This window comes from Hirundo rustica, chromosome 9 (genome assembly GCF_015227805.2).
Source record: "Hirundo rustica isolate bHirRus1 chromosome 9, bHirRus1.pri.v3, whole genome shotgun sequence".
Taxonomy (NCBI): domain Eukaryota; kingdom Metazoa; phylum Chordata; class Aves; order Passeriformes; family Hirundinidae; genus Hirundo; species Hirundo rustica.
In genome coordinates, this window is record NC_053458.1 from 7,066,500 (window position 1) to 7,094,165 (window position 27,666).

At 37.7% G+C, this 27,666-nt stretch overlaps 1 protein-coding gene across 3 annotated transcripts in view; it reads left to right on the forward strand.

The window, feature by feature from the left end:
* The window catches only part of LOC120756363 (BEN domain-containing protein 5-like), an 887,649-nt gene that overhangs the window by 344,517 nt on the left and 515,466 nt on the right, over positions 1 to 27,666 (forward strand). For all 3 annotated transcript variants that reach the window (XM_040072626.2, XM_040072624.2, XM_040072625.2), the window contains exon 5: positions 9,056 to 9,272. In XM_040072626.2, coding sequence (XP_039928560.1) covers positions 9,056 to 9,272 — 217 coding nt within the window. The remainder of the gene's footprint in view (positions 1 to 9,055; positions 9,273 to 27,666) is intronic.

Here is a 27,666-nt window from a genome sequence, read left to right on the forward strand (position 1 = left end):
AAATGAGAAGTTAGTCTGTGGAGGAAACTACACAAAAACATTATCCTCTGACTAAAGGGAAAAACCCTGAACATTGCTGTTGGCAGTTCCACAGCAGAAGTCATTTGAGATGCTGTTATGGTAGAAGAAGTGAACAAGGTGCTAGAAGGCGTAAGAAATGGGGCATTAAAAATGAATTACAGAACTCGGTCTTCATTGTGTGTAGACAGATGAGAGGATAAAGCAAAATATCATGGGGAAGTTTGCCCAGCTAACAAAGTCTGATCCATGATGACAATTTCCTGTTTTCTTTTGTCTTTATCCTGCTCATACATCATCTACTATCAGAGATGCACTGATCTCTATCAGGAATAATATACTTTGGGAAGGCAAAGGCTTCCAGAGGCTTTGAGATCTTGCTAAGGACAGTTCTGTATCGACCAAGCTACACTCGGCAAAAACCTCTTTCCTGTCTGTTCTCTTTCCTTCGGTAGTTACTTAAAATTCACATCTAAATGGCATAAATTAAAAATCTCCACTTTGTATTTGGACTGTTGAAATCATCAACATTTTAAACATGGATTTCAGAATTCATATGTTACTGAAAAGCTTCTTCAAGTTGGGGGTCTTATGAGACTTATAAATTATTCTTGCATAGAGAAGTCACCTGAGACTAACCTAAATGAAGTTAACATAGATTTTTAAAATTATTCTTGCAGAAGAACAGGGAGTGGTGGGAATAGATGAACAGATGGGAAAGGGAGAAGAGGAGACTGAAGAAAAGGCTAATTAGGTAATTGAGGCTAAGAGGCTATTAGAGCTGACCCAGTGGTCTACTGGTAGAGCAGTTCAGGGACTTGAATTTGGGATTGAGGTTGGTCCCTCATTCCCAGGCCAACACATGCTCCAAACATCATAAGGAATCAGTTTCACAGCCTGTATCACCCTGTAAGTAGGTGTTTTCCAGTCAACATAATCTGGAGGGATTGTATGTCGGATTACAGTGGAGACAGGAAAGAACTACGGAGTAAAATGCTAAATTTGGTCATTAAGGTGTTAAATTATTATGCTAATGGATAAATTGTTTGGTGGAATTCTTTGAAATTCATTTGAATTGTCTGCTGAAAAAAAAAAAATAGAAAAAAAATTGAATTAAATGTGCTTTGAAGAGATTCTTAGTAAAAATTAGCTATTTCTTACCAAGCAGCCTTTCCTGAAATTTGTCCAGGTCATGATTCTCTCAAGCATGACTTTTCTTTCCAGAGATAGACAAAGCAAAGGCCTAAAAGGGCATTTATTTTAAGTCATTCCATTACCTTCTTCCTGGCCCATTTGTAGCTGGTGTGCTCATGGTGTGCCCATCTTGTCCCCTTCTCTGTCTCCTGACCTACCTTCTTCTCCAATCCAGTCAGCGATACACATTCTTCTGGACTTTATTTGCTTATTTTCTCCCTGATGTCAGTATATTCAAAATGTCTTCTGAAGTTGTCAGGGGAGTTGCTCTTTAATGGCCAGAGAGTCTGGTATAGGTCAAAGCCACGACAGGAGTTGTGCTGGAACATTTCTTGTCCTTGCCTTTTTCTGGTACAGTGTTATTTATGCTGACTTTATTATTTTAAATTTTTCCACTGTTTCTCAATTTCTTCAAAATATTTTTTTTTCTTTTCTACATTGCAAATTTAGAGCCACAATGGTCTACAGTTACTCCTTTACTTCCCTTGTCCCCTACCTTACTCAATGATTCTTATCACAAATTCTCATGTGCCAATTATAATATTTTTTAATTTTATTTTTAATCTTTTAAATTTTATTTTTAATCTGTATTTGGTTTTTTTCTCCCAGTAGCTGCATTCCAGGACATAAGCACTGCATCCTTCTCTTGCACTCATGATATCTTCGCATGTATGGTTAACTAGTGTTTTTGTGGAAAGTTGGCTTTTCTCCTTCTCTCTTTTTTTTTTTTTTTTTTTTTTTTTTTTTTTTTTTTTTTTTTTTTTTTTTTTTGTCATCTACAAATGCAGCATTGGAATATTTCTATTGAAACAATCCGTGGCTGGAATACCTGTGGTCAGTAGGCAAATCATATTTTGACAGAAGAAAAAATCAGCACCATTCATTATCCCTGCAGTTTAAAAGAGAGTTTCTGTAGAATAATTGCAGTATTGGAGCTGCTGCTTCAGAGGAAAGCCACCGCAGTTTAAGATTTAGCGACTGGACAGAATAAACAAAAGATGGAGGGGGGAGTATAGCTTTGGCTCTGAGGGTAGGCAGGAGGGAGGAAGAAGGGAAATTGACTGCTTGTCTACTGGAAATCCCACTTGTACCTGCTCCTGGCAGAAGATTTTGGATTTTGCTGTCAGCTCACAGCTGCTCTCAGACATATTAGAGGTTTTTGTCAAAAGAGTGACAAATTTTGACCTTTGCAGACAAATTTCATGTTTAGGGAAGATAGACATGTGAGGAATAATAGAAGGCATTGAATGAAACCTTCTCTCACAAAAACAAATCGAGGTTTGGAGAAGCTGAAGCAACATTTTTCTCCATTTGAGTGTTGCCCTGTCTCATATGAAGTTGCCTAAAATGAATTCCATAGTTTAAAAAATTATTTCTTGCCAGTTTATACTTTATCAGCACTCCCTTTCATTCTCCTAATTCTGGCAAACTGAAGGATGGTGACTTCATTTTTGCCAGCAGAACGTGGGGGCAAGTTTTCAGAATTGCTTCATATCTTATAATCATGACCCTTCCCCGCTTTTTCCCCATGCTTCCCACATGGTACCCCCTAAATTCTAAGTTCTTAGACTCCCAGCACCCTTTCCTCAATGTTTCTTGTCTCTCTTAAGAGTAATGACTCCCTCTGATTCTCTCTGGTTTTAGGTAGAATAGGTTTCTTTATGTTTTTGTTATTGTAGGACCTGCAAGTCTGGCCTGTTGTACCACATTTGTGTAAGGTATTTTGCAAACAGAGGACCAGGGACATTTCCCATTGCTGTGTTTCTGTTTATTGTTTCTCTTCACCACAGAGTTTTCCTTGTCAGAACGCTGCACTGTGTTGAATACACAGTTTGGATAAGAACCTTTCTTAGCAAGTTCCTCCTGAATACATCCGAAGTATAAAATCTGGGAAATAATTTTCATAGCATTTGCTCACAAAAATCGGATTCAAGGTTTTGGCTTTCAAGTAGTAAGAAAGGAGTAATGTGTATTCAGGATATTCTGTTACCTTAGCATCAGGTAATGAGACTGATTCTTCTGATGTGCTGGTCTCATTAAAAAAAAAAAAAATTGACTAACACTTATACAGGTACCCAATACTGTGGTTATTATAAAGATTTAACATGCTAGCTCACTCTCTCTCTTAAAAAAACCCAAACAAACAAAAGCTTTATGAATTAATGGAATTTAATGGAATTTTAGAGAGAGAAAAAAAAAAAAGGTTAAAATTGCAGTGTTTTCTCCTTGAAGTTGTAAAGAATGAAGAGACTTTACAAGCAATCTTTGTATCGTTCATTATTATTTGAATTTCCTAACAGTTTTGATAGAGGTTGGTTAATAGTTTCAATTAAAAAATGAGAGCTGCATTCTTAATATGTAGAGTTTCTGACTTTTATGAAATTGAATTACATAATATTTTGATTTTTATGCTTAAGAAGAAATCAGGCACTGTTAGAGGTGGGAAACCATGAGATATGAAAATATTTGGGGAACATTGTAATACAGAGTAGGAAGAATAATAGCAGGACTTGTTTTGCAGTGTCTGAAACTGAGTTAGCTGTGCCAAAACCCATTCAGTTGCCTGCAAAAAATATTTAACACCATCTGACATATTCACTGTCACTCCATGCTCTGTGAATCAAACATAAAATTATGTGCAAGAAAAAAAACCCCTACAAACTTATTTTGTCACAAGTAAGCTAAGAATTTTGAAGACGGTCAGCTCCAGTTGTCAACAAGAATAAGCAAGAAGAAAAATAATGGCTTAGACTAACAGAGAAAAAAGTCAGGAAGGCCTTCAGCTGGAAAGGGCTGCCTCCCAGAAGAGGAGTTTGCAGCACATGATTTACATCCTTAGGTTTTGTCCAAAGTTTGTTGGATTTCTCGCAGGTAGTAACTGGGGACATCCAGCTTTTGAACTAAAATTTAAGCACTCAGAAAGGGTGGCCAGATCCAGTGTTTAGGACAACATCAGTAAATACCTGGAGGTTATTTTTCAAAGTTGAATCTGAACCAGGTTTTGGGTCAGTGGGCTTATTTCTGTCTGAGCTCGTGACTCAGGCCCACCCCTTTGAGTTCTGTAGGCAGGCTTGGAAATTTGTAAATTTGTTCAGTAGCATCCCCATCCATGCAAACTGATGGCAATTGGAAATGATCACCACAGTGTGTCACCACAGCTAATGCTGCACCACAACTCGAGCATTTCTCTACAAGTCAGATCCTGTAATTTTTCTTTTGGCCATCCATTTTTTAACAGCACCTGCAGTTTTTTGTTTTTCCTCCAAAGATCATCATTTTACTTTGAATTCTTACTGACTGTGATATGTCTAACCCGATCCTGTGGAGGCAAGGAACTGAATAATTACTTTATGAGTGCCATATTAACAGCAGTCCAAAGTCTATTTATGCTGCTCATTAAAGTCATTGGGAATTTGGCTGGGCCAGTGCTCCCTGCTTCGGTCATGCAATAGGGAGAGGAAAGCATTCCAAAAATTGTTATTTTGTAATTACTTGTGCTGTGGTGCCACAAGAGGATTTGGTTTACACCTTTCTATGTTTAAAACTTAGATGCCACAGAGCAGTACCACCAGTACCCCCAGTGTTTGTCATCCAATGCATTGATTAACTCCCAAATGGAAATAAGAACAAAGTAGCACCAAAAAAAAAAAAAAAAAAGAGAGAGAGAGAGAGAGAGAGAGAGCAGGACAGATAACAAAGTAATAAAGTTTGGTTTTAAAGTTAAAATCTTAGAGTTGAAGTTAAAATTATGTTTGCATTAGAAATATAATCAGGGTAAAATTTTTGAAGTTCTAAATTATACCTGTTACTGCTTCTCGTACTCCTGGTACTCCAAGGAATAAAATCTTGGGGCTTCTAAAATCATCATGTTTTTGTTTCTGGATAAGGACTAGAATTTTAATTTATATTTTTTGTACACTGACAAATTTGATCCTATTGCACACTACCAAAAGAGAGCAGATGTCCTGACTCCAGACTGTAGCAAACAGACAGGAACAGGCAAGCACACTCACACTTGGAGCAACAAATCCACCGGGTTGGGAGGGCTGCCTTGTCAGATAGGAGGAGAAGATGCTCAAAAGCTCAAGCTTTTGGCACTGGATTATAAGCATCAAAATAGAGAGAAACTCTCCATTTCTGTGCTTCCTTCTTCCCTGGACAGAAAGAGTTTTGTGTTTAAGACTGGGCATTCTGAATTTGTGTCAAACTGATGTCAATATCAAGCTTAGTTTCTTTAAATGCATCTGGAAAAGAGACTGGAAATGAGTTGTTTGCACGTTATTCTCTGTGGCTGTGCTTGGAATGGGGATGGTTCTCCTTTAACTAACCACTCAGGAGCTCAGAGATCCAGGCAGTTGTGTATCAATTAGCAGGATGCATTGCTGAGCATGAGCTGCTGCCTGGAAATGCAAAGGGACAAATCAGAGCATTGGGGTTTCCACCATCATTTTGCCTTCCTGCCTCTAACTACAAATCAGCTTCATTGTGACTCACAACGTAAGAAGTTGGTGCATTTCTGCAGATCCACGATAAGATATTTTTCTTTAGTAAGAAATGCAGTTAGACTCTGCATTCTGAATCTGTTCCTGCCAGGCCCTAGATGCATTAGTATTCCACTGGCAGCTGCCTGTAGGTAGGAATATTGTTTTTGTCCATAACCAGAGGGAACAATCAGACTAAGCTGTTCCCCAGCTATAAACCAGCCAAAGTAATTGGGTTTAATTTTAATTTTTGTAATAGCTTTAAATTAATAGGAGCAGCTGCTGCCACAGTGTGTGGGTGTCCTTTTCCAGAAGGCATAGAACAAAAAAGGGAAAGAGTAAACAATAGTGTGTCTAGGACACAAAGGTTAATTCAAGAACTGAGCAATGTCTTTTCGTTATCAAAAACTCAGTTGGTGATATCTAGCACTTTGTCTCTTTTCTTTCCTTTTCTTTCCCTTTTTTCTTTTCTTCTTTAATTCCCTGATAAGATCTCAATCTGATTAAGCTCCTGTGTGTAAAGATGTGTTGTTGGTATCTAAACGCTAACTCTTTCTCTATATGACTCACAAATAGATTAGCAGTGACAAAGTGCTAGGAGAGATAAAAATAGATTAGCAGTGACAGGAGTACTATTATAATTATTTTTGGAAGATATGGTTTGAATTAAGAGTTTGGGCACTTTTTGCCCTGAGAGGGTGAATTTAAACCTAGGAACTGAGGATGGTTTCTGCTGTTGTGTCAGACACCAGATAGTGAAATGTCAATACCAGATGTCCTAGACATCAAGATTAGCCATAATAGCCAAATGCAGCCATAAAGTGATGTGTCAAAGTGGATAATAAAACAGATGCTTGGCTTTTATAATGAAGGGGAAAGGGAATGAAATATCAAAAGTGCCTTTAATACATTAACAAAGTTGTCTTCAACTTGCTTAAAAGTAGAAAGTTATTGAACCAAGGAGAACTATGTGTCATTTAAGCATTAGCTACCAGTAGATGAATTTCAATTAGCATTAGCCTTTCTAAAATTCTGAATTTCCTCCTATTGGTCTAATTTTACATGAAATTTTTATAGCACAAAGTGAGGCTTGTCCTTTATTATTCTTCCCATGCTAATTTGGAAACAAATAAAGTTCAACAACTCAGCAACGTACTATTTAAACTTGCATTACAGTTTGAGGACTGGGAGCTGGAATACATTTACCACTGCCATATCATCTGCTTGATTTGAGATCAAATGAGGGATATCCTATAGCACTCCAGAGTAAGGCTGAATGATAGAAATATGTTAAGATACTGAAGAAAACCATTAGGTAAGAGTGCTGCATGCAGATGGCTGGCGGCATTTTTTCCCTACTGATACTTTAAAAAAAAAAAAAAAAGTTTTTCTCTCTTTTATATTTGCATGTTAAATATAATTTCCAGATCTTAGCAGTCCTTTAATATCATTGAGGCCAACTTTTATCCTGGCACTTCCAATGCTGTCCCTAAAACACGTCCCCAAGTGCCACACCTACACATCCTTTAAAGACCTCCAGGAATGGTGACTCCACCATGTGCCTGGACAGCCTCATCCAATGCTTGACAACATCTTCATTGAAGAAATATTTCCTGATATCCAATCTAAATTTGAGGTGTTGCCTCACCAGTGCTGAGTACAGGGGGGGGCAATCACCATTGCTGGCACAAGCCAGGTGCCACTGGCCTTCCTCCCCACCTGGGCACAGCTGGCTCACGTTCAGTCATGATGGTGAAGTTATGGAGGCCCTGAATGTTCAAGAACAGGGCACTAAAAAGGGCAGATAAATTCTTTTTATGAGTGTGATTAAGTGCATCACTGGTTCTTTATTTTGCTTTCTCAAGATCTCAATTCCTTTCTGTTTCTCTTTGTAGATCCTGAGTCTTGCTCAGGTCAGACTCATTAACTGCTGCTAATTGGCAAACATGTACCTGTATATAGTGAGAGGGTTTTGTCCTCTAATTCATATTGGCAATGAGAGGCCAAAGCCGAGGCTGTGCAGCAGACCAGCTTCTCGGAATGATTACATAGAGACACATTACTGGTGCTATGTCTGTAAATCTTGTTATGTTCTTCCCTCACCATGATCTCAGTTTAGCTGAGATCTGCTTCAATCATTAGATGAGACCTGTTTATAAGGCTGTGTAATTGAATCAGGTAGAGTCTGCAGGACCATAGCATTTTGTTGCCAAACATGACTGTTAAGTTACTTACATCAAGTTGCAAATGCATGGCATGATTGAAGACTATTCCTGTCTGAATGAAGCTAGAAATTCCGCCTAGGAAATGAACAAAGCATACAAACAAAAATAGCAAATGTCTCTCCTCCATGGAACAAGTTTTTGCCCCACCTCTGAAATATTACTTATTTTTCTTGAAAAGCAAGAAAATAATTGAAGTGTGAGAGATTGCAGGCAGATATTTGTTATTCCTCAAAGAGATACCAACTTGATAAAAATGACATAAATGTCTTTATTATAATTATTTCCCATCATGCATATTCATTTCTATCTTGTTAGATAAACCAGAAGTATTGAGGAGGGCAGTCATCCAATTTGGAAAGGGAACAAATACTCTTTCCTCCTTTGCTTTCTATTTTAAGACCTGGTTATTTTCCCATGCCTGAAGTTTTTTTGTATGATTTTTAGATTGTTTGTTTGTTTTTTATCCTCAAGAATTTATCTTTTGTCCTGTTTGTTGGCTAGATGTTGATATGTATCCTGACTATTAAGGATATCTATCTAATCTATCTATCTATCTATCTATCTATCTATCTATCTATCTATCTATCTATCTATCTATCTATCTATCTACCTATGTGTGTATATATATATATATAAAGATGTTCTGAATTTCAGTAATAATTTTTTCAGTGTGGCCCTATACCGACATCCCTTCATTAGTTGTGCCTCCTCTCTGTGCTGGTGAATTGAACTTGTAAGAAAGGGTGTAGGTTTGGCTGGAGCCTGTGTTTGAGTTATGAGTGGTGTTACGAGGTTGCAGCAGCCTGATGGTGGAGTAGAGGATATTTGGACATTCTTTTCACTTTGTGGGAACGAGTTTCCCTGGTTGTATGATGCTTTCCCTGCTGTGGCACTGGGGCAGAGCTGCAGTCCCTGTGGTGACAGTGGCACTGGAGCTGTCACAGCCCTGGTCTGCACAAGTGCTCCCAAACACCATCTCTGGGATCTCCTCACCAGCTCTTGAGCTGTTCAAGCTGTTCCACTTCATTTACTTGGGAGAAAATCTGCATCTCACGCTGCCCTTTTGGTTCAGATTTCTTATGTCCGTGTAGATGTGCATCAATTAATACACATCCACACATGTTTTGTGATTTTCAGGCAAAGAATCCCCTCCAAAAACGTGTATTACTACCGCTGCCCGGACCACAGGAAGAACTATGTCATGTCCTTTGCTTTTTGCTTTGACCGAGAGGACGACACTTACCAGTTTGCCTACTGCTACCCCTACACCTACACTCGCCTTCAGCACTACCTGGACAACCTCCAGAGGAGGAACATGGAATATTTCTGCAGGGAACTGCTGGGGCTCAGCGTGGTGAGTACCAGGCACTCTTGCCAGCCAGCAGGCTTTGTTAAGGATATCAGTCCTTAAATGCTTCCAGATAATCATTCATCATCCTTGCTAAAGTACCCACAAACATGTATTTGTTTTCTTGCTGTCAATGACACAGGAGGAAGTGTACCTGCATGGTGAAATTTACACAAATGCTGATTTAATTTCACATAAAATATTTCCTTTGCAATAGTCAAGGCAATGCTAGATTCCCATGTAGGATCAGTTCACCTCTAAAGACTTTAAAAGATGAACCTGAAACAGCTTTATTGGAGAAATGTGATTTTTAGAGTACTCTGACCATTTGTCTTTCTGCAAGAGCTTTTCTGTTCAGAAAGAAATATGGGGTTTTTGACCCAGAAGATAATCTTTCTTGATAAAATAATGCAAAACATACACAAACCAGCTACTTTATTTTATCTTAAAAATTCATGCTTTGGTGATTTGCAATTAGAAGGGATTTAGTGGTCTCAGTATGGATCCTAATGGCCACATAAAATGGAGTGTCATAGTTCTTCTGGAGCAGGAAAGAGGGTTAATGGTGAGGCTGAACTTCTGTTCACTTTGCTATAATCTTCCTCTGAAATGTTGCCTGTCCAGGGGATTTGGCAAGTATGACTCAGCCACTCCCATGTCAACTCAGAAATCATCAGATTAAAAAATAATAGCTCAAATAGCTATTTTTTTTTCTTTTAACTTTTACTTTCTCAGACTTTATAATGCACTTATACCACACTCTTCATCTTTTCTCAGAGATTTGATTTGGTCTAAACTTGTAGTGTGTGTTTCAGAATGAGAAAGCTCTGAAGGCTGCTGATCCCAGCAGCAGGGGCTTCGAAAAGAAACCCATCATATATTGTGAACATCAAAATGAAGTCATATGTATACCCTGCACTGAAACAAACAAACAAAACGTTTCCATCATTAAAGCAGGCCATTGAGATTGCTGTGGTGCCATAAAACTTGGAGGAAAAAATTAATTTACAGGCGAATTAACAAAAGAAGTAATTTTTTAACCCTATTTTTAGGTGAAGTACAGTTCTTGTTCTAAAGATGACTATTGCATACCCATGAACTGGCATTAATTATTAATCATTCCAATTAGGGGGACAAACAATTATAAGGGAAAGGGGTATTAAAAAATAGAAAAGTAAAATCTGCAGAGGCTGGGCAGAAAGAGCACTATCATCTTAATGTGTGTAGGCTTTAATTATTAATCTTAGAGGACAGAACTGTCATTAATTCTATAATGAAACTGAATTTGTTTCCTTTCACTCTGAAACTAGTGTATAAACAGTCACATTTGCATATTCATCAAACCTCTGATCTGACTGATTAAAAAACAGAGATGGAAGGATTTGTCTTTTATCTTCATTTTGACAGACAGAGCTATACTCCTAAATCTTGTTAACATTGTGCTTCCAGTAGTTGCTAAATATTATTTTTCATATTTCATCACACTAAACAAAGAGATGCCACTCAAAATGTGGCAGGAAATGTGCTGTGTATAAGTCCTGCTTTTATATCTATATGTACACACACAGTATGTTTTGCAGAAATTGATATGGTAACATTTTGCAGCTCACCAAGCTGTATAAAAAAGCTTCTGAATCAGGCTCATGCTGTAATCTTTGTGAGCAACATTACAATCTCAGAGCATTTCTGGCTTTTCTCCACACTCAACTGTCCTAGAACAGCTTGGTAATTTAATGTCTTTGCTGAGCTTGAATAGACAATTTCCATAAGTTCTCCGAGAGTTAAATATTTTAACATAGAGCTTTGTTGCTATCATACATCTTTAAATGGTGAAAAACAGGATCCTTCATTCTTCACTGCACAGTGCTTCATAAAAGCAGAAGCTGGCTGTACTTTGGAGAATTGCGTGCCATATAGGATAGATTTAGAGCTAAGAAAGTGAGCTCTGTCCCTGCCCTGGCCCCTTATGTAAGATAAGAGGAATCAGATTGGCATAAAGAGGCCCTTAGAAGCTCTATTCTTGGCCAAGGGACGATACCCTTGGTAGCACATGGGGAAAGGTGGTTTAAAGATGCCGTCTGAGGACAAACTCTCGAGTCCTCATGCTGGGCACGGAGCTGAGGAGGGAGAACATGGAAGGGGAAGGCTGCAGCACATCTGTCGAGCTGCCATGTAGCTGCTGGTCCCCTCGGGTTCATTCCAGGGAAATTTTACAGCCCCCTGCTGCAGGTCTGTGATTGTGGGGATGGGGAAGTGTTATAAAAAAATTCACTTCTCCTGGATTACGTGGTTTTGAGCTGTGTCTCTTGGAGATGGCAGAATCTCATCACAGATCTTTGGAGCTGTTTTTTAATTTTTTTTTTTCCTTTGTTGTGGAAAAGTGAAACTCAAGTCACAAGAAGCCATGCTTAGAGGATTATTCCTGGAGGCTTTCTGAGTGCACATTTTGCTGCATATAATGTTTTCAAGGCAATCTAATTCCTAATCTAATTTCATATCTTCTCTAAAGAAAATACTCTGCCTCTGTTAACTCCTGAAACACTATCACTAATTCTATGAAAATTGAAAGTGAAATATTGATATGGGACATGTAATTGTCATTAGGATGCAGAATGGCAAAATGGTTCAGAGCCAAATGGCAAAGTTTCCCATTCCCATTTAAATGGATAACTTAGCTGTACTATTTCTGACCTTTTAATGTTTATATTCTTTACTTCAGAGAGCTATCCCACATTCTAGATGTGCCAAATGTTCTTGAAAATACTCTCTCCTGCAAGTGAGCTGAGATGGTCACTCGGGTACCATTTAAACTGCTGTTTTCATTCTGCTGTTATTGGCCTTGGGTAACTTCAGATTTTCTTTGGTTTACCCCAACAGATCAGAAGTTCAAAATCTGTGAGCACTTTTTTAAATTGTGGAATTGCTTTTTTGCATATTATTGATATGTCTCTCCTCTCAGCAAATACTATGCAATATTTCACTGCACTACATAATTAAAAATAATTTTTGTATTTCTGTGAAAATATAAGTGCAGGCACATTTTACATTTACAGTACCTATTTTTTCATACTTATTCAGTCTCAGTGCAATAGCTATGTATGTAGCATTATAGCAAATTTTTCAGAGCTGGCAAAATTTTGGAATTTGTTGTGATTTGGAGCTGGTATCTCAAATTGCCTGTGTGTGCTTGAAGTGTGTGGACAATTGACGAGACCTGTGCCTCCACCAGTATTCCACGGATATACGTAATAAATTAAATGAGTTTTGGACAGCCTGGCTCAACTCCTACAGCCCACTTTACAAATTGACACTGGCTGGGCGTTATTTTCATGACTCACTCCAAAGAGAACCAGGATTAATCAGAGCCTGATACTTCCTTTCACGCCATTAGGCAATGGTGCTTCCAAATTACACTTGAGGAGAATTGTGGCTGCACATACAAACCACGAGCCTCAAAGGGACTTGCACAGTACACAGGGACCGGAATATAGAATTCTGTTAAATTAAATATTAAACATATATATTTTAAAACAAGAAGGCAGTATGTCTAATGTAGGGCTCTGTAAATGAGCTGATCTCTTAAGTCAGATACAGAATTGAGGGACACAGAGTGCTTCCTTCTGACTCCACACCACTTTGGGGTGTGCTTTTAATTTACATGAGTTACTCCTGATTCATGCTGGTACCAGAGAGAGCAGAATGATGCCCTAAGACTGTGAAACTGCACACCAGATGTCACATTGCCGGTTCGTTGATCAAATTTCCTTTATTTACTGACTAAATGACTTCGTACCCTGGTAAAAATACTTGATCGGTTCTACCGTTTTCTACTGGTCCATTTTTAACTGCTCAGTTATGAACGTTTTAAAGCATGAAGCAAAGAAAATAGGCCGTTTTTCTAAGGTTAAATTTCCCATTTCTGCATTCAACTCTAGGTTATGTAATAACAGCTCTGTAAGAGAAAAGTATACTCTTGGTCTTTGAAAAAAAAAAAATAGAACTTACAGGCTTCTGTGTAATGTAAGGTACCTTTGAAATCCTGTTGGTGTCAGATACTGTATTTTCCAATGGATTTGGCTGTAACTAGGTTGAAATGTCATGTAAATGTAATTTGTGGCAATTTACTTGGCCAGAAAAAGGCCACAGAAATAGTGCTTAGGAAAAGTAAATCCCCCTTCTCATTTCTCAGTAGTGTAAAAGTGCAGCTCTGTATGTGTTCAGGACATTCTCTTTAGTCACTGGTGTATTTTTTACTCCTATAGTACTGCTGTTCCCAAAACATTCATAATATGGATGTCATCCCAACACTATATGTGAGATTTTAAATGTTCCTACAGCTATTTTCTTAGCTGGATTGGATATCAGCAGAAGTAGAGTTGAACCTAAAAATAACACCACCAGCAGTTTTTTCCAAAATAAAATATGATTTATAGCATATAATAGCACAGTGTGCTACCAAGGAAATTATATAAATAACATGAAAAATTACAGGGGACTATTCTATACCATCAGTTTTAAGGAAAATTTCTTTTTAGAATTAAAAGGGAGCTCTGGGAGATAACCTGGCCTGTGGGAATTGCAGAGTAGGAAGGACAGGTGAAATGATGTTAGTGTTGAGTGTTGCCATCTGTCTGTAGGGTATATACAAGGGTTCATGGTAAAAGCAAGAAATACTTTGGTTTACATTGGCAGCAATTTATAGGTTTTGAAAAAAATCAAATTCAATAAAATCATCATTTTCATGTAATATTATGTGAGATTACTAAATGCATAATTCTTGAATTACAGAAAGAATGCTGCTCGATGAAGTAAAATAATTTCTAGAAGGATTTGCATTAAGTGCTCTTTTCTAACTATGAGGAAAGAAATCTTAAATTGTGAAGAAGGATTCAAATCTTAAGTCCATTTTGCAGCTCATATTTTATAATTACCACTCTCCATTAAAAAAAAAAAAATAATAAGTCTTGGAAAAAACGTTTCACCAAAAAAGAAGCTTTGAGCACAAAAAGTCCATTGAGGTAAGAAATCATTTGAAGGAAAAAAAAAAAAAAAAAAAGTTATGATCTTTTTTTTCAAAAGAAAAAACCTTCTGAAAGAAATTACAGTAAATGAATTATGTGTGGCAAAGTTAGTCTATGCAAACTGTTTCCATACACAGGTCCCAAGCTTCACCCTTTCATCTTGTAGCCACTCAGAGAAACCTTTCGAAAGTCAGTGACCTTTCTGAAGTTTTCACTGGACTTTTTGTAGCTGTTCAGGTTGGCCTTTTGCTTCATGGCTCTTCCCATTTCCAAGTCAGACTCTTCATCTCACCTTTACTCCACACTTGTCCTTCATCTGACTTGCCCTTTCTTTGCCTCAAATCTAACCTTCCCTTTTCTTCCCATTTAGTTTATAGTCTCCTAAGCTAGCTAGAAGAAAGAAGCTGTGGTATTTGTTTTCTGCTCCTATGTTACTTATCCTGCTTTGTTCTTTCCTATTCATTCCCCTTATCTTTTTGAGTTGTGAAGGGCAAATCCAAAATAGCTGTGAGGTCTTTTAAATACCAGCACCGCACAAGGAAGTCATATTCTCCTCTATGCACTCGATATCCCAGCTCAGTGCCATTTCATATCCTGGTCTAGGACTTGTCTTCCTTGTTCTTCTGTGCTCCCTATCCATGCCTTAACACGTACTCCCACATTTCCAGAAATGCTGGAATAATATGATGCTTGCCCAGGCTTCAGCCTGGAAAGGGAAACTAATGATGTAGTCAGATGTCCTGAAATGGCTGAACCCAGGTGCAGGAAGGCATTTCAGGGTCTGACTCCTTTTCTCATTGAAATGGCAAATTTCAAGTAAAAGGCAGATTTTACTCTTTCCAGTCTTTCTCAGCACTTTCTCCTACTTGGTTGAGTGCCACAAAGCTCCATGGGGTAACTTTAATCCCAGTGGGAAACCTACTGATTTTGTCCACACAAAGAGTTCAACCTCAGATTTAGGCAGTTGCCTTTAGTTACTGTACCCGAAGCTTCTGGGCATATGAGGAACATATTTTTACTTTCCATGTTCAGTGCTGACTAGAATCCCTGTTTTTTAGTTGCTGCTTGGGAACTAACATAGCACAACCAATTAATATAATCTCATAAAACCCTCTAAGCCTGGGGTCCTATGTGCACACTATCATAAAGCTTTTCCATGGTTTAAAATTTATTTAGTTGCCCTGCAGGCCATGAGTGTATTTTGAGGGTATGTAGGGCCCTTAGAATCCTGAGAAAACCCAAGAATGCCTTCAGTCCTCTTTCACTTCCATTTCCAGAAATTTGTTTTCCCTGCTTTGTAGCACAGCATTAAGCAATAATTACCATGTTGATAGGGATGCTGAATGTACTCCCACGGAGGGGAAATCGTGCTATGTGGAGCTATTAACTACATTTGCCCCGTAGCACTTCACTGCTTTGACTCTGCTGGGATTTTGGCTATGTTTGAGTTGGTTTCTGTTTAGATCTCCTGAGTGGTGACTGTGTAATGCATCTGTGGGGCTGGAGTGGTATTTTAATCTTTATTCTTTGACTGTAGACCCAGATGATGGTTAGCCTGGCTCACATTACCTGTAGGGCTGAAACTTTGGGATTGAAGGCTTATTTAACAATTTCAAAGTCTGCTCAGTCCAAAGGATTTGGATTTATGCCTTTTAATTTAACTAAAGAAAGAACTATTTATTGATTTAACTTTATACCAGCTCAAGAATGTAAGTATAATATATTAAAATCTCTAAATACCTCAGGCAAAATCTTGTTCACATAATTTATGTAAACTGAGCATTGTGGCTCTGATCCAGCAAAACACTTAAGTGTAGATTTAAACTTAAGCATGTTAAATAGACATGTTGAAGTCACTGGCACAGTTCATGACATCAAGTTTAATGTGTCCTTGAGCTCCAAGGTCAAAACAATCAGCACTTAGGCCTGGTGCCCTAATGTTTTTGTATAACTTGTATTATTGCTATAACAACATGACTAAAGGCAAAAAATAATAATACCTCCCCCCTTTTTTTGCACTTCTCTATAAATATGCTGAATGCCTGCGTGTAAAGTGAATCCTGCCATTGCTCAGCAATCTTTTTTGTTTTTTAGCAGTGTATGACTAAGGTGTGCATTTGAGGCCTTCTGCATAAGAGATTTGTGCTAATCCTGGAGTTCTTTGTCTTTGCCATGCACATGTTCAGTAAGACTTTATCTCTTTTGTCCTTAAGCCATGAAAGCTAAAAGCTGGCTCTAAGAAGACTTCTGCCTGTATGGCAGAAGGGATTTGGGGAGATATCATATAGAAATGAGAAAATAAAGACATAAGAACATATTTTGATGCAGATTATAAGATGATAGAGACCAAGGCAGTGTAGCTCAGGTGGCCCCAGCTGGCTGAGTGCATCCTTACTGTTGACCCAAGTATTTGAAGATACATACTTGAAGAGAGGAAGTAAGTCTCATGAAAATATAATACATGTAAGGATGCACAGCTGAGAGATATTATGTGTAGCCTGTGATGTTTCTGATTTCAGTGTGATTTTAATGATCCTTACTTTTCTGCACTGTTAGCAAAGTATTTTTGAATCAAAGAATAGTGCAATGATGAAGCACATCAAACTTACATGTACGGGAGGCTAGTGCCCTCCTTATTTTAAGACATCGTGTTGCATTCAAACATATTTTATTTCAGAAGATTATGATATTCCTGGAAAGGACAAAGAAAGAGTGTTTTCATAGAAAAAGCCTGCTGCTGTTGAAGTGCTGCTATTATCCACAAATACTGAAAGCAATATTTATCTTTGTTTTGAAGACAAAATGACATACAAATAACATGAGGAGACAGGAGCTTTTTAATGCAAACCAGTGGGTACTTAATTGGAAACTGTTTTCTTCACTTCTTAGGAAATATAAGATACAGCTTAAAGCCTTTTTATTACTCTTTAAAAGAGATCTTACATGGCAACCAGTCATATTGGTACATGAAAAGAACTGCAGTCTCTGATAAAGATCCTCTTTTTCATGTTTTCAAACAGCAGCTGAGCACCATACTGTGGCAGCAGAGAACAATCTGAGAAAATGAACACAGATTGAAAAGGCCCCAGTTACATGACATTTCCAGTGGAAAGGGAAAAAGCCAGCCTTAGGTCCACAGTCAAATATTTTCACTCAGAATTCCCTAAAATTGTGGACATGCCTTCCTACAGAAGGTGTGTTTTTCTGAACCATCTTTTTGGATGTTCTAATAAATATGTAACATGGAAGAAGACAAAGGAGAGATACCATCCATTTCAGGAGTTTTCATGAGTATGCATGAAAGAAAAATCTGTTTTAGAAATCATTTTCCTCACATTTATTTTTTAATTTTTCATTAATTGCATCCAGTTTTGCACTTAGTCCTAATTAGTTAAAAATTTGGATGGCTATTACTTTGTCAAAATCTGACAACTTCAGGATTTTATAATACATATTCTTTTCTTCATTTAGGTTTTCTGCATCATGGTGGTTTATAATAACACATTAATATCAATCATTCTATTTTAAATCAGCTTCTTAATTCATTAGTAACAGCTGCATATTGTTAAAAGTTGTTTGTTTTTCCTCCCCCTCTTTAAAAAAACCCAAAACTTTGTTGCTTAGAATTAAAATATTAACTAGTTTTTCCATATTTATGAATGCTGCACTGTTCTCAGCATGGAATAAAGGAAAATCTCATGCCTGTCTTTAAAGAAAAACTTTTTTTTTTTTTTTTTTTTTTTTAAACTTCTGACAGCCTCCAAAATATTACATAAATATCAGTGAGTTAAGGTTCATAACATTCTTCTGAATGCAGTGTCATTTTACAGGAGAATGAGACTATTGCAGAAACATGGACTGCTTGGAAGCAGCCTTGGGAAAGCTTGGGGCGCTCATTTTCAGAGGTCAGCCGCAGTAACCAGTTAATTTAGATAGAGTTCAGCACGGGACCGAGTGTCGCAGTCCCTGTCAGGACCCTGGACAGTGCATCCGATCCGGCTTTCCGAGTCACTCGCTGCGTGTTTTCACATTCACTACTACAAAAGCTGAAAACACAAACTTCTCTTTTCAGAGCTCCTGATACACAAAACTGAACCCCAGCTTCTGACATTTACACCCCAAAAGTAAGTTTAGTGTTTTGGAAACCAGTCCCTATCTGTAGCTGCTGAGCTCTTCGAATTATGGCTGTGGTTTTCGGGAAAAGAGCTGTAAATGGAGTCTGCTATTTTGCACAGTTTATGTGATTCAAGACCTCAAGTCTGTTTTTCTTATTTGCCTTCCGAGAATGAAAAATAGCCTGTAATGTGTTATGTCTGATGGGAAATTTATAGGAATGTCAGAGATGACTGATTAAAGGCACTTTATAGATTAACAGATGACGACTAAAACAGAGGTTGATGGTACTGTGGTGAAAAAAGAGGAGGTATTTTGGCAATACAGTGAGATCCATCAAGACTTGTCTGAGACCTAGACATAGATATTAATCCAAACAATGAATATTTCAAAATCTGAAAGGTACTGTGTAGAACAAGAATAGTGTTGCTGCATACAACAGGGTGCTCTGCAGCACTGCATATTCTTTGTCTCCCATGAGTGGAGATAAGATACTCTCCTTGTTGCCTTTTTCTTCCTCTCTAAAGCTTTAGGAAATGGTCCAAATCTTTGACATGTTCTAGGTAATCAAGTTATCACCATAAATTACTTTGCTATCTTCTGTGTGGGGACCAGCTATCTCTTACGAGAATTAATGATATAGAGGTTCCTAGAGAATTTATAAAAGGTTTTGGGATGGGTTGTTTCCTGTTTTGGTTTTTCCTTTAAATTGTAGTGGCCTCTTTATGGAGAGTCCAGATAATTTCTGTCCTTGCTCTCAAGAGAACAAACTGCTCAGAATGTGAGCTCAGGAAAACACAATATGTGTTCCAAAGGTGTACTTTTCTGCTGCTGTAATCATCCTTACAAGATACTGTGGCAGCACCAGATTTGCCTTCAGCTCCAGCTGATTTTGAAATCCTTCAGGGCTTTAGGAACAAAACTGCATATATACTCTAAATTTCTTTTATAGAAATAGATAAGATTTTGTAACAGCAAATAGTACTGCAGAGCTGAACAAAATTGTCCTCCTTTAAGTGAGACTTGGATGCACTCAGACCAAATAAGATTGTAGACTCATACTACATGGACTCATAGGAAAACAGGGGAAAAGGTATTACATTCCCCATGGTCAAACAGAATTCTTGTCCATCTTGGCTGAAACTCCCATTAGCCATGGCAACCAAGGAGGGAAATACACAGCAACAGATAACATTTAATTTAATGCTGACAAAGAGGTGGGATGCATTGATCTGTTTGGAAGAAAACTTCATTCTTTTTCATTCCTATAATTCAGATTTTCTCATTACTGGACACAGATGGCAAAATATAATTTTATTAACTATGACCATTTGTTTTGTGGTTCATCAATTAAATTGCAGAGATTACAGAGACTGGTTCATGCCAGCCATTAACAGAAACAAGTTAGTAGCTAGAGCTATACTGCAAATGGCTATAGATGTTGCATACAGTGCTTCAAGATCATTTGTTGCTATGACAATAATGGAGCAGAATGACTGTGGTCTCTGAAATCTCAGATTTTTCATCTTCCCAGAGAAATACAGGCAAATACAAACTCTTCTTTTTAGAGACCTGGACTTCCTTTAGAACTACAATGAATTTATGTGTGTTACAATGCAATGAATTTATATATGCCACGCTCTCTCTCTGCTCATTGGAAAGTTAAATCAGAAAAAAAAGGAAAAATCAATGTATTGCAAAGCTGCTGGACAACAACTGCTTCCTCTTCTATGTACTATAAAGTCAGTATGAACCCTCAGGTAGTACCAAGGAAAGTAAACTGATGGTTCCTGTAGCAGCCATCTCCAGAATCTCCTGTACCAGCCAAACAAATTTTTGGTTGAAGTGAATGATAACTGCATGTCAAAACCTTTCCTGTTCTCATCTGTCTTTCCTTATTAGATAAGAACTGCAGCTGTGTCATTTTTTAACAAATTGGATTCTAGAAATTATTTCCACTCCAGTTTCATGTAATGGCACAAATTTCCTGACATGCTTGATCTGAAAACTTACTCGGAAAGAAAGAAGTTCTCTCCTGCAACTGGGGACCACAGGGTAATTTCTCCATAATCCCTTTTTTAAAATAACCTAGGGGAGTGACCCTTTTTATGTCTGAGTATTTTTTGAAGTGCAGATAAGCTTTCTTTTCTTTTCTACAGTCACAAATGATTCACTTTTCATGCAATAGGGCTGAATCACAACAAGCGGCTTAGAAAGACCTGGGACTGATGATGGTTAACATCCCTAAAATACTAATTCACAAAAGATTCCTTCTTTGATTAGCTTCAGAAGTTGGTCCATCTGCTAGAAAGTACACACATAGAGTGTGAACTCTGGCAGCAGCACACACAGTATGATTTATTGGAAAACTTCAACAGGACATGTGTCTTTAACACAACAGGGAACCCATGTGCACAGACAGTTCTGAACACTGGCCTTTTCTGGGAATTGTATTGTGTGGAAATTTACTAGAAATCACAAAGGTGTTTCAACGTATTCTTTCTTTGATTCAAAAAACCTATAATGATGATAAGGCTAGGATCCCAGACGAACGCATAACAGAAATGTGTTGTGATAGTAAACCTCTGGAACTGATCACACGTCATCAGATCTCCCTGGCTGCACTTAACACTGGTGGCAGATGTATTTCAGCAGTGATCATGGATAGAATTCCTTACAGCAGCTTCATACCGCATTCTGTGTGCTGGGAATACCCATCTGCACCCCTGGCTGCAGCCAACATGAGCAAAAAATTTTACAGGTTTTGTTCCAGGGACAGTCCACATTTCTCTCTTGGAGACACCTTCACCCTGTCAGATCTGCGTAAACTGATTGTTACTCAAATGATCCCAAGTTCTGAAAGCCTGGAACAATTCAACTGTTAATAGCTGACATGTAGCCAAGATTGGGTTTTTTTCAGAAGTCCATTACATCTCAAAGCATTACGTGTAGATATATCCTGATTTCAAAAGATCACATTCATTACAAGTTGAAACATCATGACTAACAATAAACTGGAATCCTGGAATCTATCATAATGGCATTAATTTATATAAGGAAACAGATGTGATAATTCTCACATTTTCTATCTTCCAATCAACACCATTTGAAATATTTAATGTTTTAATGTTGCTAATTTTGGACAGCCTCTCCTTTTTTTTTTTTTTTTTTTTTTTTTTCCCCCCCTCTCATTTTTAATCGACAGAGCATCTGAAAGTGCCACAGTCAAGCTGAGTATTTCATAATTCTGCATTCAGTTTCTGTAGAATTGGTTAAAGGCCTTTTCATTTTACTATTATCAAAGCTACTTCCATTGCCTCTCTCATTTTTCATGACACCTGCACTGGAGCATCAGTCACAAACTCCTTACCTTCCCCATGTCCAAGCTGCCTTCCTTAGGAGGACAGTGTCAGTGACAGAGGCAGCAGGACAAGATCTGTTATCTCACTTCTCCTGAGCTATGCCTCATTACAATAAAGATTACATCTTGATGGCTTTTTTGTTGTTTCACAATTAACCAAATTATTATCTCTGTCTTTTCCTAAGCTTCCTGCTAGTTTTGAGGATATAACTAATTTCTAAGATTCCAGGAAATCTTTAGAGATCTACTTTCACACAACTAGAAAATTCAGGAATCATCTTGATTCCTTGGCTGTTTAGGAGGTTTTAACACAGGTCTCCACTCTCAAAAAAATCACAGAAGCCACAAAAGAAACACAGACATTAAGTTATTCAGTAGTGCCTTGTGACTATATTCCGACTGTTGGGTAAATCAGTGAGGGGCCTGTTGGAGTATTTAACATCCTTTATGTGGTGAGGATTGTCTTCTTTGGATTTCTTTGCATAGAACAGTTCTGACATAGTTTCTTCTTCAGCAGAGCAAAGACTAATTTGTTTAATTTACTGTTTGGGAGTTTCTCACAGCGGCATGCACACAGAGGCAACCATGCATAAGAAATATTTAAGTTATGTACAAAGAAACTTCTTTTTCCTGTAAAATCACCTTGCACCTTCCTGCACCATGTGTTTATATAATTTAAGGTGGAAGAAAAGACAGGAGCTCCAGAGTCATGGCCAGCAGTGAAAGCAGGGAAAAACAAGACAATTCTTTGAGAAAAACAGATGAGATCATGTGGTTACCAGGAGGTCCATGTGGATGTTTTCAGTGGCTGTTTGTCTTTCCGTGTCACGGCTGAGCCTGTGGTGACACACAGCCTTTGTGTTTGCCTAACATTCTGAAGACACTTATGATAAATAGGGTCATGTAATGATGATGCCTTACCAGATTTGGGAATATGTATTGCTGCCATTACTTCAGAGGTCAGTTTTAGCTTTTTTTCAATCTAGGGTGCAGTCATCTTCAATCACACTGTAAATTTTGGGAAAATGTTTGTGATGAAATTTGGGAGATGTCTGTGAAAAATATGCAGAACCATTTGCTGGGGTTTTTTTCCATGTATAGGTAGTGTTTGAGGTAAGGTTTTCTTTTTGTATTACAGATTAATGTAAAATACAAGAGCCTTAGAGCAACTGTGTAAATCAAAGAACTTGGATGTGTCCACGTTTTTGTAAACAGGAGAGAAATGCACAATACTTTCCTTGATTCTGAGAATAGATGATAATGTGGGTCATGGCAATAGTTTCAAAGGCAATTTTTAATATTTTATTGTCCATAATCCTCTGCAAGTGAGCCAAGAAATGCACTCAGGAGTGTCTTCATTCTGCTTGAAGTCATCCTCAAGTTTCTACTACACTGAGAGAGCTCTCACAGGAAAGGTAGTGCTTCAGAAATTGTAAAATTTATACATAGTGTTGCATTTTCAGAATGGATATCCAGCCCCTACTAATCTGCAGTTTATTAATTTAAGACATCTGTTTTAATAAGTTGCCAAATAGGATTATTTCCCTCATCTGTTTTGGAGACCTCTGAGCATTTCTTGGAAAAATTGAAGTGGTAAAGAGGAGCTGCTGGAATTCAGGGCTGCTAGAAAGGGGAAATATCTTATAGCCACATAATCCAAATATCTAAAAAGAACTTGCTTAAATCTATCTGCCATTGTTAAAATTCTGTGTTCCTTGTAAGTACCTACTTGTTCAGGAAAGAGAAGTGTGTGCATTTGGTTTTGTCCATCAGAGAGCTCAGAGACAGAATAATGTTCAATCATGATGTTAATCCCAGCACCACAGTTTCTACTGAAGTGACTCTATAGAGGATTTATTCTCCCATCTATGCAGGTGAACAAAGAATTCTTTTAATGGGTGGTGCATATACTGTTGTAGAAGAATAGACTCCTTTGTATTAAAATTACATGCCTGGGATTTTAACATAAAAACTGAAAAATCCCGCTGTGTAAAACTGACTTAAACTCAATTTCCCTCTCCTCCTTTTACAATGTCAAGATGCCTGAGTGCTCAAGTGACTGAATAAGTACTAAATATTTAATGCATGGAGGTTACATTAACCGAGTCTTTGATCTGAAACTTCTTAAAAACATCTTAAAAGCCCTTCAAAAACCGGTTAGTATTTCATTACAGTCACTTAAAATAGATTTATTTTATCAAAACATCCTGTCAGAAACCCCAAAGCTGTGATTAATAACCTGCAGCATTTTGACTAAAGCATCTCCTAATACTGGTTTCATAGTGTATCAACAGATTGCCTGTTGTGGGTAAGAAATCACCAGCCCGATTGCCTGTGTCAGGTGTTCAGAGTGTTCAGAGTGTGTCTGCCGAGAGTTTGAGCAGGTATGCACAATGGAATCCACGCTGGGATTCAGTGCGCTTGCTGTTACTCAAATAGAACGTCTCTCATGTAATTCTGAGATTAAATTAACTTTTTTTTTTTTTTTTTTCCCTTTGTGAAATAAATTTATTAGGGCAGTCTCGTACAGATGTTTTTGTATAGTAACATTTAGAAGCATTTGGGCAACGTGAGAAATGGGATAGATCAATAATTTATATCATCCTGGGAAACTCCAGCATGTTTTTAATCTGTGCAGCATAATGTGAGAGCATCTCTGGCTGTGTCAAGGCTCTGCCCTTTACATTGTTTTTGTTGCTCGGAGGTAACAGACTGCAGTGTGAGACTGTGACTATCTGCTGGGTCTGTATAAGAGGGAAGTATGCACAGCAGCAGGTTTCTATATAATTAATTTCTACTGCATCCAGCAGACCTTCTGTGCAAGAGCTTGTCCCACCCAAATCTATCCTTACCCTTTGTTGTAGATTTCCTTCTCACTGGCTTTGCGCGCCTCCAGATCCCACTCTGAAATTCCCACTGTTGTTTTCATAACACAAGATGTTGTGTCCTAACACAACACGAACACGAAACTTGGGATCTTAAATGATTAATCACAGACCACCTGGTCACTCTGGTGCTGAATTTTAAAATGTGCTTCTGGTTCAGGAGGTTTTAGCTCGTGCCCATCATTTCTACTTCTTAACTTATACCTGCTTAACCAATGGAAAGAAACTGAAACAATCAGTTTGGTAATTGTTCTGTTTCCTTCTCCTCAGTAATCAGTAGATTAAAGCAAACCATTAAGTGTATTGTAGGATAATAAAGGAAATTAAACGCTAGGTTCTGAGCTCACTGCATGTGCACACGGAGTCACTTGCCATTATTTTCTCAAAACAAGTGATAAGGATTTCTTCTCGAGTCTCCCACAGCATTAGCAAACGGCACATGGGTGAACCCTCATGAACCACTTTGAAAACACATTCCTTGTTTCTTCAGGGAAATGTGCTTTTGTCAGTGTACACCTTGTGTTGAAGATGTTTTGCATATAAAAACCACGTGGAGATTGAGTCCTGTTATATAAAGCAAAGCTGGCTTTCTGTGGAGCTCTTTGTAGTACCAACATTAAAAGGGTTGTTATAAATAAGAGTGGAATATAATTATAAATGCCCTTCTGAGGAAAAAAAAAATCCTTGATTACCTTTGAATTCTTTTGCCCTTTAAAAAGGTTATATTTAACTGGTTCAGTTTCTTACTTGATGTTTCAGTTTCCCAAGGGAAATCAACCTCCAGTACGAACTGTTTCAATTGGGTTACATGACTTTACTTTGTGTCTTGCATTTGTTAACAGACAGGTTATATAACACTGCAGGCTAAATATACATTGCTCTGTTTTCAGCTACCTCTGGTACTACTGTGTTCAGAGGGATGACCAGAGAAGTGGGAAGTGGCTTTCAAAAGTTCTGCTGGAATTAACCCCTCCTGCTAATAACAAGAACTGCTCGGAAGTAGAGACTTCATGAGCAGTGTGAGGTTACAGATCATAAACTATAAAATATATTTAATATTTTGATGTGCTACCTATCATCCTTGAGGTTTTGTTTTGTTTTTTTTTTTTAATGACTAAAAAGAAGTGGGTCAAATTCTGCCCTTATTCCCAATGGCATATAATCTGTTCCACTACTGACTGGAACAGAATTTCCTTGAGTTGCTGATGTTGTAACTGAGAAAGTAATTGGAGTGCATGGGTGCTGCTCCACTGACAAGCAGGAGGCTCAACTCTAGGGGGACCTTTTCCATTTCTAGGTAGTTTGGTCTTGAACAGCTTTAGATTCATTATTCTCATATTTCCATCAAGTAATGCTTTCCTGGTAGAGCAGGAGATGAAAGGACCTTTTAAAAAATATCAATAACAAAGAAAGAAAGGAAAGGAAAAGGGGTTTCATCCTGGCTTTTTTTTTTTTTCTTCAGTCACTGATCAATAGCAGCATGAGAGAGTCGTATTTAGAGAAGAAAGGCAAGCAAGCAAGAATCTTAACTAACTAGCAGGAAGTTGATTGTAGCATGCTGGTGTTCAGGCAGCTGATAAGAGAGGAGGAAACATTTATGCTGAGAATCAGCAAAAACAGGAACATGTTTTACCACATGCCTATTTCATTTCACAAGTCCAACATGCTGCACATAAGCTTTGGAGATAAATTTAGAATGGTTCTGTTAATTGCATAGCATTAAATTTGGAATGGGATGAACAATGAGCTACGGCAAATGATATTTTGATTCACAGTACAACAGTGTTTGTATTTGAGATTTATGGCAGAAGTAAGGATCAATTACTGTATAGATTGGCACCAATCCCTATGTCCCTTGTGGTGTAGGATGGCACACTGGGGATATCCCCCAGTCCTTGTCCTGGCAGCCAATTCCTTGCAATAGGAATGATGTATATGGTGTCATAATTTTTACCTACAGAAATTCAGGGAGCTCAGTTAAAGTTTGCTGTGTTTCATTGTTGTGCTGTCTATATATGACTGAAAAAGGATCTGGGCTAAGACAATGCTTGCATTTTAGAACTGGAAAAAAACTTTATGCCCTTTTTTTCTGCGTTGAATTGATTTTTTCCCCCACCTTTTTCTTGGTATTTATTAAAAATGCATATTCTACACAGAATTATTCCTAGAGTTTTTTTGAGCACTGCTGAGTAAGCCAAACTAAATATATATTTCTTTAGAGGCATCAGTGCTCCTGGCAGACCCCATTATTTTTGCAGTCACTCACTGATTGGATTTTTTAAATAAAGCTTTTGTGTTCCTCTTAGTTTTAGGTTAAAAAAAAATTAAAACAATTATTTTGAGTTACAATATGTAATAAAAGAACAAATAAACAAAAAAAAAATCTTTATAGAACACTTTTTTTCTATCTTCTCCAAGTTTATTCCTTTTCTTCACTGAGAACATATCTTGCCTTGCCTTAAGTTTAAATAATGTTGTTTAAGAGTCAGAAATAAATCCACCTCTACCTTCTCCATTCTGGTTTCCTCTGTGCCTGAATTTATTCTATGTTCAGTGAAGTCAGACTTCTAAGAGAGCTGAGAATTTTGAATTATATTTGCAGCTCTGGAGTGGTTGTATGTATTTTTAGCAAAATGCTGGCATGCTTTGTAGGATTTTTCTTTTCCTGTGGTTCTGTTAATATTTGCACAGGAAGTTTGAATTAGAATGATGAAATATTCACTTTGATGCATAATGATTTGATCCCCTTCACTGCCGCATTCTTCACAGCTGGGTTTTTTTGCTCACGCTATTTTGCATATGAACATTTATCAGGCAATAAATTGATTTTCCTGTCTACTATTCTCATCTCCTTAAACCTGCACATTCCTGCAGTGTTGATTCTGCTGTTCCTTACTTGTCCTATGCATAATTTCTTAGTCACGACTAACTTCAGTTATGACACATTTTGTAATTCTTACAAAATTATTGTAACATTTTAAAGTGTGCTTGCTCAATGCTCGTTCTTCAGATAAGCTGTT